This window comes from Suricata suricatta, chromosome 3, assembly GCF_006229205.1.
Source record: "Suricata suricatta isolate VVHF042 chromosome 3, meerkat_22Aug2017_6uvM2_HiC, whole genome shotgun sequence".
Lineage (NCBI taxonomy): Eukaryota > Metazoa > Chordata > Mammalia > Carnivora > Herpestidae > Suricata > Suricata suricatta.
In genome coordinates, this window is record NC_043702.1 from 53345825 (window position 1) to 53358057 (window position 12233).

The 12233-nt window shown below is 42.1% G+C and overlaps 1 protein-coding gene across 1 annotated transcript in view; it reads left to right on the top strand.

Moving 5' to 3' along the window:
* The window catches only part of PDE11A (phosphodiesterase 11A), a 350510-nt gene that overhangs the window by 303075 nt on the left and 35202 nt on the right, over positions 1-12233 (top strand). The window contains exons 17-18 of the mRNA XM_029934333.1: positions 3988-4051; positions 10173-10247. Coding sequence (XP_029790193.1) covers positions 3988-4051; positions 10173-10247 — 139 coding nt within the window. The remainder of the gene's footprint in view (positions 1-3987; positions 4052-10172; positions 10248-12233) is intronic.

The window sequence follows — 12233 nt, forward strand, 5'->3', positions numbered from 1 at the left end:
CCTGTTTTTGGTTTCCTCCGCATCCATGTGGCTTTAAGTACCATCTCTTCTCAAATGACTCCCACCCCATGTCTCGAGCCTGGCCTCTCTTCTGAGCACAACTCCTAAAATGCCGTTCCACATCTCCACCTGGATATTATCCTGCGGAAGTTTTCAAACATTTTTTGGCAGGGAACCCCAAATGCAAGACAAATCTCATTTGGAAGTACAGTATGTAGAACAGAGGGGCTCCGGGAACTCTCCACGGCCCGCCATCTTTGTCTTCCCTCCCCCATTTCATGGTTATACTCAGCGTGCAGAAAGGGCCAGGGGGGCTTGGGGGGATCACTGTCCTAGAGAATTTCCAAATAGTAATAAAACCGTCTAAAAGTCGGGCTGCTTTTTATCATCACCATGTGCCAGCAGTCCAAACAATGTCAATGGTAAGGTACTTCTCCCTGAGAAAGATCTTCTGTTGGTATAGGTTCTAAGCAATTGCCGAGATGACTGCCAAATAATTGGTATGAAAGATCCAAATTAGGTCATTATTACTCACCTATAGTCATACCTGTCTCCTACATGGAGGTTAAGTGCAAAAGTGCCCAGCTTTCCAGCCAGCCCCTGACACAGGTGGATGCAGTACATGCCTTAGTGCAAGTTCCTGAGGCTTCAGAGCCTTTTGCACTTGCTCGGGAGAAAGTTCGTGTCTCCAAGCCTGCAGAGCTTCACAGTCCTGCTTTTAAACTACATATCCCAACAAGGATAGCAAAGTGATGGCAAGAATGAAAAAACAACTTGAGTTACTTCGCTTCTGTTATTTTATGTCGACCATTTGGACTTTTTATTTGTGTTTAAAATTTAAAACAGTGAAACAGAGGGCAAAGTGTGACTTTTGTTTGGTAAATGGAAAATTCAGCTCATATGTGAATTATTTTACTGAATATGAAGATTTTTAAATGAAAATGTATTCATTTTAATTGCTGTCTTCTTTTTCTTTTTCTTTTTTCTGTTTTTTTAGTTTATTTATTTTGAGAGAGAAAGCATGAGCAGGGGAGAAGCAGAGAGAGAGAGGGAGAGAGAGAATCCCAAGCAGGTTCTGCACGGTCAGTGCAGAGCCGGATGTGGGGCTCAAACTCACAAACCATGAGATCATGACCTGAGCTGACATCGAGAGTCGGATGCTTAACTAACTAACCACCCAGGCACCCCTGCTAACTGTTTTAAAACTAGAGAACAAATGGAGAAACTAATGATTAACACAAGATTATTGTTGAAATAATTTGGCAAATGGAGAAGTATGAATTAAGAAAATGATCTGGCACGAGCACCAGATCCTCTGGGGGCAGCACTGTTCAGCACCCACCCGGCCGAGGGCAGAGATGCCGGTGCCCTCTGTGCTCCCGACCATTCGTTCATTTAGCGCATGGAGCAGCAAGCCCCCCCGCCCCCGCTGCAAATTGGACTCGATTTATGGGGACCTCGAGATTAAGTCCCTCCCGACTCTCTTACTCTAGAAAAGCCCTTTCCCCTTTTCTAGAGGCTTAATCTAAACAATAAGGTGAAACTGCTCATTCACCCCCTTTGGTTCTTCCTTTGGAGTCTCTCAGCCTTCTCCATGCCTTTTTATTTTCCTGCTCTTCCTCCTTTCAGGCCGTTATCAATTTATACTTTCCAACTGGTCTCTCTGCTTCCCTTCCCCCCTTCTCCAAACTGTTTTCACACCTACCACCTGAAGTTCTGCCTGGAAAGTCTAGCCAGCTCATTCCTGAACCCCCAACCTCAACAGATGCCCCAGTGCCGATTGGATTAAGGTTTCAGACTCTCCACCCACTCTCCTTCCCAGCCTTTTCCTGTCTTTCTTCTCAATATGGACTTTCTGCCCCACTAGCGAGTATTCACTGAAATTAGAGACCCATCTGTCAGACTTTATGTCAGACCCGTCTTCCAGCTTTGATGCTTCTTAGTTGTATAACCTCTGGCAAAGATTCTAACCTGTCTGATAAAACACTATTTGCTTTGTAAAATGGAGGTCATAAGAGTATCCCTACCTCCTAAAGAGACTGACTATGTGACTCACTCCATAGTGCTTGCTCAACTAATGGTCCCTATTAGAATGATCACCATCTGAACACCTAGACAGATACTCCGTAAACTTGCCAATTGACTGATTAATGGTGATCCAAATTTGAGAAGCCTCCAATTATCAAGCAGAGAGAACCTAAGTAATTGTCCAAGTTATGGCACAAGTAGGCCATCTCCCTGAGATTATTTCCTGTCTAGGAGAGAGATTGCAGAGTCCAGTGCCTCGTCTCACTTTGGTGCCAGCAGAATTGTAAAATGAGAAGCATTGGGGTGTAACAAGAGGGGGTCTGGTATCTTTGTGATCATCACAGGATCCTGACTCCTTACTCGCTTTGGGAAAGCAACTTAATCTTTCCATGCTTCCATTTACCTCTCTGTGAAATAGGAATGATGCCCCGTACTTGGGGCACCTGGATGGTTCAGTCAGTTAAACATCCAGCTCTTGGATTGGGCTCAGATCATGATCTGAGTTTGTGGGTTTGAGTCCTACATTGGGGTCTGTGCTGACAGTGTGAAGCCTGCTTGGGATTTTCTCTCTCTCCCTCTCTCACTGCCCCTTACCCATACCCCACCTTGCTCTCTTATGTGCTCTCTCTTTCTCTCTCTCAAAGTAAATAAATATTAAATAAATTTTTAAAAACACATTTAAAAATAGGAATAATGGCCCCTACCACCGGTTTCAGAAGATTCATTTAGTTAGTAGTTAGTTGGCAAAGCACTTAGCACAGAAGCAGGCACACCTAGAGTGCTTGTTACAAAAGCTCAAGTATGAAGAGCGCACTGGTGTGTTGCTCTGCTTAGTACTTAAGACAGGCGGCTTCTGCCTGGTGGTGCTTTGAACGACCTATTGTTACCAGCCACTCCGCCCTGTGCCCTGGAGGGGTTTCCTGGGGAGGTGACTGCAAACCCCACTACCGGCTAGGCAGGCTCTGCCATCTGGGAAGCAGACATGTTTCCAAGGCATTGGAGTCTGGCAGGGGATGAAATGTTGACACCCGACAGAAGGGCAGCCCTCTGACCTCTGACAACACACCTCTTTCTTCCAAAAGGGTCCAACCAAGATGTGGTCTCCCGACTCCAGTCCTTCCCTGCTTTTCATCGCATACCAATGGTTTTAGTACAAAGAAAGCAAATTTGGGACAAAGCGTGTGCCTTGTTTTTCCCACTTCCCACCACATGAAATTATAAGCACCAGAGCTATCCACAATCTAAATTGTTCCCTGTGTTCTTATATCCATGGTTGGATGAATTCCAGTCGAACTCAGTAGAAATCTGCCCCTCAAAAACCCTGGTTCAGATGTCCCTGTGCTGTCTTATGTGCTCACGTTAACGAAAGCTATAGCTGAATATGTTTCTTCTTCATAATGCTTATAAGACATGGTTGCAGGCAGGTAATAAACGGGAGTGAAACACTGTGGCTCGCTCAGTAAATCTTAGCTCCGGAGAGCAGGTGGAAATGAAGGAGCTCCTGCGGGGTGAGCGCCTTGCCTCTTTGCTCTAGGTTTCCATCCATTCCCATCAATCAGTGATAAGTTAGTAAAAAGATTTATCAGCTATGTATGGGGCATCATATACTGATTCCCTTGCTGATAGTTAAGAGTAAAAAGCATTGTCCATTCACCCATTAGAGATTTAGGCAGAGCTCGCTTAGCTCAGGTATAGAGAAAGTCGTGCTCTGCCTTCCTTGATCGGCTGCAGACGAAACAAAAGGGCACCCGAGGGTGTGTGCGAGCTTTGTCTTCCTAAGCGGTGTGGCCACATGACGGAGATGCTAAACATGGCACTGTAAACAGTGCTTCCCTTGTTGAGGGAAAGACATGTGAGTTGGCCTTAGTCCCATTTTATTTATTTATGTATCCAGGACAGGATTGTTTAGGAATGCAACAAAAGATTATTCAGGCCGTTTTGTTTGGTTCTCTTTTTCAGATCAATGTTAATGACAGCCTGTGACCTTGGAGCCGTGACCAAACCATGGGAGATCTCGAGACAGGCAAGTGGTGATTAATGGCAGGGCTCAGCAGAGGAGGGACTGCGGGAGGGAGGGGGGTGGGGGGACAGTGTTCCCAGAGCCCCGACTCCCAGGCACTGAAACCCTAGTCAATTTGCATCAGTATTAACATGGTGTAAAAAATAGCGGGAGGCTTGGGCACGACACAGTTTATTGCACAGCCTTTCTTTAATGTGCTTCCACTGAGTAATAGTATTTCTGGCTCTAAGATTTTGTTAACGCTCTAAATCCAAATAATGCATTGACCCTTTCTTAAGGCAAGAGTTTCAAAAATAGTGTTCCTAAGTAGGTAATTGTGTTTTAGCACAAAGTCCACTTTTTTCTCATCTGAGAAAAAAAGAGAGAAAAGAAGCAAACCAAGGAGGTCAAAAGGAAATTTTATTTTTCTTTTTATTTAAAGACTATTTGGAGATCGGATCACTTTGGCCAATGTGTGCAATATCTAAAGTTGATTTGTACCAAAAACATCATGCCTTTACCAACCTGTCTGGTCTCACTGCTAAAAGTGTTAGTTTAGAGCAAGAACAGGTTTCAAGCCAGTAACCCACAATTTAAGATCCTTGATTACTATTAGTATTCGGAGATCAACCTCTTTTTTTAATTTTCATGTGGCACACCTACTGTGTGAGGTCTAAAACAGTAACTTGGTATCTTAAGTCTCAATGTTTTAGGGAAAATAGATTCATATAATAAATAACTAATATTGATTGACTAAATATCTAATTTTAAATGACTGCTTTATATGTATCATTTAATCCTCAAAGCCCCCTCCAACTTTGATTGAGGTGTAGCTACTCTAGCAGGCTGAATAATGGTAGCCCAAAAGTATTGGATGCTAATTTTCTGGAGCCTGTAGACATTGCCTTAGAAAGAAAAATGCTCTTCCCAGATGTGATTAAGTTTGGGGCCATCATTATCCTGAATTATCCAGGCAAGCCCTGCATTCAATGACAGGTGTCCTCCTGAGAGAGAGAGACACGGGGAGATTACATGTTCAGAATAGGAGAAGGGAATGTGAAGACAAGGCAGAGAGTAGAGTGATGTGCCCACAAGCAAGGGAGAGCTGGTCACTGTGAGAAACTAGAAGACGCAAAAGACAGATTCTCCCCAAGAGGCTCCAGAGAAAGCTTCGCCTTGGCAACACTTTGATTTCTGTCCAGTGAACTGATGTTGACCTGCTAACCTCCAGAACTATGCGAGAATAGATTCCTTATTGCTTTAAGCCACCAAGTTTGTGGTCATTTCTGGAAACCCTGGGAAACTTAGACGGTGATTATCCCTATTTCACCGTCTAAGTGAAAGTGGGAAAAATGAAGCCTAGAAAAGATAAGTAGCTTGAGGTGATACATTGAGTAAATGATAGAGCTAAGTATTCCGATCCTGACAGATTAGCCTCCAAAGCCTTCAATCTTTACAGTACTTTACTCCTGCTCATACCAGATATACCAATTGCCATTTTGAAATGATGCCAGTCTGTCAGCAGAATGGGCTGTTAGCCCTCAGCCTCAGTTGCTTAACACAACACACTGCTTGTGAACATGAACCTCCCGGTCAGCTGGCACTGTTCCTCATTTTGGAGTGCAGCTGAAGGAACAGCTACCATCTGGATCATGTCTTACACTGGCAAGTAAATGCCCCTCCCCAGAAATTCATCAGCCAGAATTTGTCACAAGACCCCACCCAGCCAGGAAGTATAATCCTTGCCTGTGCCCAGAATGTAGAAAGCCAGAAATAGTTGATGAAAATGTGACTACCACAGTTTGCCCTTCTAATCACCAAAACTGTGATTCACTCTCCTCCCTCGGGCAAAATATACTCATCCTCTCCCCAAGGGAGATGACCAAATGTTCCAAGAGTCATGGTACCAAGCTCACGTCTAGGATCTCTGGGTGATCTATGCCAGTCTCTACATCAGGTCTGGATGCAAACTACACACCCCAAATGCAGCATCTGATGTACACTCAAACCACAAAATACTTATTTTAACACTCCCATTCAGAAAGGAAAGAGATGGCCAATATTTGGCAATTCCAAAATCCCACTGGGCATTCACTGGGGGGCCATCCACTCTGTGGTAGACCCTGATTCTCTGGGAGATGCTCCCTATACATCGCTGTCCATGGCCCTTAGCTCTACCCTGGGACATTATTCCTTTTCCACTGTCTTCCTTGGCTATATCCAATAGCCAGGCAGTTTTCCCAGCCTGTTTCTGACCTAAAGTAGGTTGAGGACTCAAGGCTTGCGTTGAGTAGTCACAGTCTTAGGGGGTTTGGGGCACCAAACTCTCTTAAATGTTTAGTCAGCTTCTTATTTCTTTGATCCTAGTCATTTCCATTTGCCAATAACCACATCCACAGTTCCATTCTAGACAGACTTCTTAGATCTGATCTATCTCTTGGATTCCATGTATTCAAGAACAAAGAAATGTACTTCTTTTTTCCTCTTTCATGAGGGAGTATTTGGGGTCTAACAGGTGCCAGTGGGAGAACCATGTAGCAAAATCATTTCCCTGGGCCATTTTGTCCAATTGAAGGGATAGACTGTGTACCGCCTAATTCACTCAGGTTCTAACGGTGGGGGAACTGGCCGAACCTTTGATTCTTGTTGTAAGGCTGAGTCTTGATCAGCCTTTGTCATTCAAAATATATCTCAATTTTTGTTTTTATAGTTTGGGATTAAAAAGCAGCTTTATCTTCTATCCCTGAAGATGAAGACTCTGAATTTGTGACCCTCTCTATTCCCTTTCATTCCTGGTTATAAACTTGCCAATACTTTTTGGAGCTCACTTCTTATAATACTTAGCAAAACACAGTCTATAGCAATCCTCACAAGCTACTAACATTTTGCTTTCCAATCTCTTCCCCTAAGGCTATAAATTCATTAGCTATATTATTAGCTTTATTTCAATGAGAATTGTACAAAAAATCTGGCACCGTGTAACATGGGTCATCATTCTTATGTCCTCTAACAACCGTTTCCTCACTGTATTATATGTACCTAGCCTGCAAGCTGATGCCACATATTTTAGGCTCTTTTTATTTTTCTTCTTTCTTTTTCTTTCTAAAAAGAAAGCACCTCATTTCCATACCATTTTTTTTGTGTGTGTTAGGCAAAACTAGGCTAGGCTTTGCTGCAGTAATAGCAAATAATGAATATTCTCAAATTTCAGTTGCTTTACTCAAAGAAAAGTTTATTTCTTATTCCTATCACAGTGCAATGCAGATTTCCTATAAAATTTTCCTCCAATAAACAGCTTTCTTCCGATTGAACTTTGGTTTTCATTTTAGTGTGACACATTTGAAGTTATATACAAAGGGAAAAATTTGCGTGGTTAAGTGGCTTATTTCTACATCTCTGCCCATCCTTCACTTCCCCAGTGTGGGAAGCCTCCCCTCTAGTAAAGTCTGGATCAGAGAAGAGGTAGGTATCTTCCAGGTATTGGGGAACAGTGTAGTAGTGGGGTGGCCTCTCTGAGCGGAAGAGTATAGAGCAGAAGAAAGTTCAGGGGACCAGGAAGAAAACTGAGAAGTTTGGAAAGAGAATGGGGTGAGGTATGATGTGCCGGAACTTTCAGAAACCCCAGTGAAATGCATGTTGACAACTGAGGGAGCAGTAGCCCACTTGGGAGCAGGAAAGGGACAGGACAAAGTACTTAAGAAGAAAAAAGTTTCTGCATTGATACTGTAGACCAACTTGGGAGGCCCACTGGCCACTTGAAGGTGGTTCCTTGGTCACTGATGTAATTAGAATTTTATTTTTAGAATATGAAGTTCTGCTGATCAGTGCAGAAACCTAAGAGTTGGGGAAATAAAGCACAAAACCATGTTTTTCCAAACATTTGCATCAGAAGTCATGTCACAACTCTAAACTGGTGATCTCATTTGTGTTTGGCTCCAAATTGAATAGGTTAAAACATTTTCAAAAGCATATTTATTGCTATGATTTTAGGAAACATTTGGACAAAAACAATAGAAGCTTCTTTTAAAAATACAAATGTATTTCTTATTTTTTAGAGGTTGATATTTTTAACATTTCCTGCAAAATGTTTTTTATACTGGTGTCTATTCCAGTTTTACTTCCTCACAAACATGACTCTAAGCATGTGGGTTTCCCCAGTGACACCCCAAGGCCTGATTAGCATCTCAATTTCCTTCTTTAATAAAAAATTCAATCAGGAGCCACTGAATGTTCCTGATTGGGTTTTTAAGTACAAATGAAACAGCGGTACAAGCTGAACTGTGAAAGAAACACAGGGGAGATACCCAGGACCACTTTAGAAAGATCAAGGACAGGATTTTGTTTTAATTTCTTTGCTTTCCAGGGGCAATAGACCTGTGCAGGACTCCTACTTTGGGGTGACCTGATGTGCACATTTGTATTCTTTAGTGCAAAAGACCCACCTCAGAGCAATCTGAGGGAGTATTCTGGGGACTGAATAAATGAGGCCAGGCCCTTAGGGGACCATTTCTTTTTTAAAGGAAGGCCAGAGACAGGAAGAGAGGCCTGGAGTGCTAATGTGGCAGAGACTAGAGAGAGAAGTGAATCAGGCCCTAGAACAATTGAGCCAGCTCCAACTAATTTTATGCTATTAAAATTTTTTAAATTTTTTAACGTTTTTATTTATTTTTGAGAGAGAGAGAGACAGCATGATCAGGGGAGAGTCAGAGATAGAGAGACACAGAATCCAAAGACAGGCTCCAGGCTCTGAGCTAGCTGTCAGCACAGAGCCTGACACGGGGCTCAAACCCACAAACCGTGAGATCATGACCTGAGCTGAAGTCAGATGCTTAACCAACTGAGCCACCCAGGCACCCCAATGCTATTAATTTTTTTAAAGGTACTCAAATTCCTTATTAGAAATGTTTAAAATCTGACCTGACTATAGATTTTATTTCTTTACATATGAGCTACATACTTGATATTATCAGGGTGTGCGTGGGTGTGTGTTGGTGCATGCACACGTGTGTGTGTGCGCGCGCGTGTGTGTGTAAGCAATAGAGATGTTTTATCAATAGTTATGATTTATGGTGGGCACCATCTCTTGAGAGATACACTTAGGTAAATCATCTTAATTCTGTCCACTTGACCAAAATTAAGCCATTCTAGCCTTTTCCAGACCTAAGTATCTCATCTTCATAGGAGCCTGGAATAAAGGGAAAACTGGTCTGGGGACCTAGACCTTCTTGCCTTCAGCTTTTCTGAAATCTTGTTTTCTGCTCTTCCAGATTTTATAAGTCCAGCTACTTCATCTCAGAGATTTCCTAGATCTTGTTCCATAGTGTTGCTGAAAATACCTGTTTACCACTTATCTGTTACATCATTATGCTTCCCATAAGCTATCATTAGAAGCACGGGGCTTAGAGAAGCTTCTCTGTAGCTTAACAATGATCAATCATCAACTTCCAATCATCCATACTAATAGATGAAAAGTGAAAAAAATAGTAGTCCTTATTTTGGAAAAAGCTCTACCATTTGCTTGTGCCAACTGGAATCTACCATAAATTCATACTTTTAGTACGTAGCTTAAGACAGCCTGAAGACCAAATCAACATTCTTCAAACTGTATCAGGACACACTGTAAAAACAAAGCAAAACAAAACAAAAACTGGTATGAACAGTGACTCTAGCATTAGTCCTGCCCCTTAGCTGGTTGGGTGAGGCAGTTAAGGAGTTTGAAACCAAGCTAAGATAAAAGTATGCAGCAAAGTAAAGAATCAAGGCTGAAACAACCAAAGGTTGGGCTTCTATGTAATATAGAAATAAAAATTATTATGGGTATTATTTGTCTCATTTTTCTATAATAAGAACATTTTCTACTTTGAAGGTGGCAACCCTGTGCCTCATCTCGAATATGGATCTGTACTGTCAGAGATCATCATGCACCTAAAAATACCCTGCACACAGTCTTCTGATTGAAAGGAAATCAGTTTCATTGATTAAGTTGTATAATATGTTGAAACAGAAGAGGTTAATGCACTCCTTCAAAAGCTTTTTAAATGATTATCTATGTTGAAGATAATCACTATAAACATAAGGCAGAAATAACTTCTGAGTCTTATGATAAATTACACATAACCATAAATTACATATTTATATGTTCCAGGTGGCTGAACTTGTAACCAGTGAGTTCTTTGAACAAGGAGATCGGGAGAGATCAGAACTCAAACTCACTCCTTCAGTAAGCCCATCCTTTTACTGTGATGCATTTAGCCTTTGGAATGACATTTTCAGATATAACTCTGAATCACACCCTGATAGTGGGAAAGATGAAGAGTGGATTTAAGAAAGCACTCCTGAAAGTTTAAAACTTTAATTAAACTTAGATGCTAAACAGTTCTATTCCCAGGTTTCTAATTAAGAGTGGTGAGCTACTTAACAAGCATTTCCTGAGCTCACATGGTAGGACAAGTAGGCACAAGGGAGGAAGTGCAGATTGGCACCGGAGCAGCTCAAAGCCCGGTGCTGGCATTACATAAGTGGTCAGTAGTTATCTCGGAAGAGAAATATGGATAAAAGGTAAAGGCAGGCTGTCCAGCCTTGAGGAGCATAGGACAGACAGCTGCAGTAAATAACGGACGTCCTGGTTTTTATTTTCCATTTTTGGACTTTCCAAAATCCCAAACCCAGATCATTTCAAGTCTCTGGTTTCTTTCTTCTATTTGCAAAATGAAACATCTCACTTGTGGAATTAGGTTCTGTTGACTGAAATGCTGTTTTTATTGGATTCATTCTTTCAGTTATTATTTGAGAATGCTTACCGTAGGCTCAGGACGATGCTGTTTTTACTCAGACAAGACAAAAGACACAAATGCATCAGTCACCAGCCACAAGGAGGGCTGCCTCTTCATTCTTAAAGAATAGGTAGCTACAAATCATCACCTCATGACTCGAAGAATGGTACAAAGTACTGTAAAGTTGGCATGGTGCAGAAGATTCAGTTAGGCTCATTAGTAGATTCATTAGGGCACAAGGAATGTGTCAATTGTCAAGAATGTCTGTTTATGAGGATTTAAGTCAACCGAGTTCTGAACATTTGGAGATTCTTGCAAGATCTTCAAGGTTAAGGACACCTTTCCTTGCTAGCATTTACAAGCAAGGAAAAGCAGCAACTCTAGCGCCTAGTCAAACAGCTTCACCTGTCTGAAGTCAGACCTCACAGTCCTAACTAATTTGACTATTCTTACTTTGTTGCCTACCTATAAAAGGTCAGAAGACTCCATAGGCTTAAAAGCTCACCCTGAGTTTTAGTTTCCAAAGCAGTATCTACTTATACTGGTTCCAAACATCCCTTTATTCTTTTTTGGTGGTGTCAACAGATTTGGCCATGAGACTAGACTGGGATACATACTTAACGTACACAACCCAAATTCCTCACAGCTACATCTCTATTTTCAAATTAAAGCTTTCCTCCACTTAAAAAAAAAAAAACTGTTTCAGGGGCATCGTCTGAAAGGTTTATAATGTAGCGATACCACAGGGCATTTAATTAAACAGGAAGAAAATATGCGTGGGTTACTGGCATCGGCGAGCCGGCAGGCGCTTTGACGCAGCACTAAGGCTTTGTCCGCTCAGGTAAGGCGTTCCCTGAGCACACAAATGAAGTTAATTTTGTGGTGAAACACTGTGCTAAATGCTACTCTCTCCTCACAAAAGGCTACTCAGCATTGCTGGTGACAGTCTCCTGGCTGCTGTGGCAGGGGTATTTCTCATTATTCTTTTTCCAAAGATGCCTGGAAATGCATGCACGCAGAGGAAACACCAGCTGTGTCTTTTATTCCTTGATATTTAGGGAGAAAATGGTCTGGGAGCCCCCCCCCATCTGGCATCATGGCCCTAAAGGTCATCAGGGTAACTTTCTGAAGACAAAGGTGAATCTAGATCACAGCCAAAGTGTTAATAGTGGAAGCAATGAGTCAGTCAGTAAAACAAGCTCGAGCGCCTCCAGGTGCCGAGCATGAAGCTGGGCACTGTGCATCCAGCCATGAGGAAGGCCATCAACTGATGGTAGGCATAGACATTAAAAATAAGGAATCACTCATAGTCAATTATAAAATGCAAAAGTCTGTAAAAGGAAAGCATAGGACAATCAATGTGCTCACACTCACTCAAAAACATTTGAGAAGTGACGAGTCTAGAAATAAACTTTTACAGTGATGGTCAACTG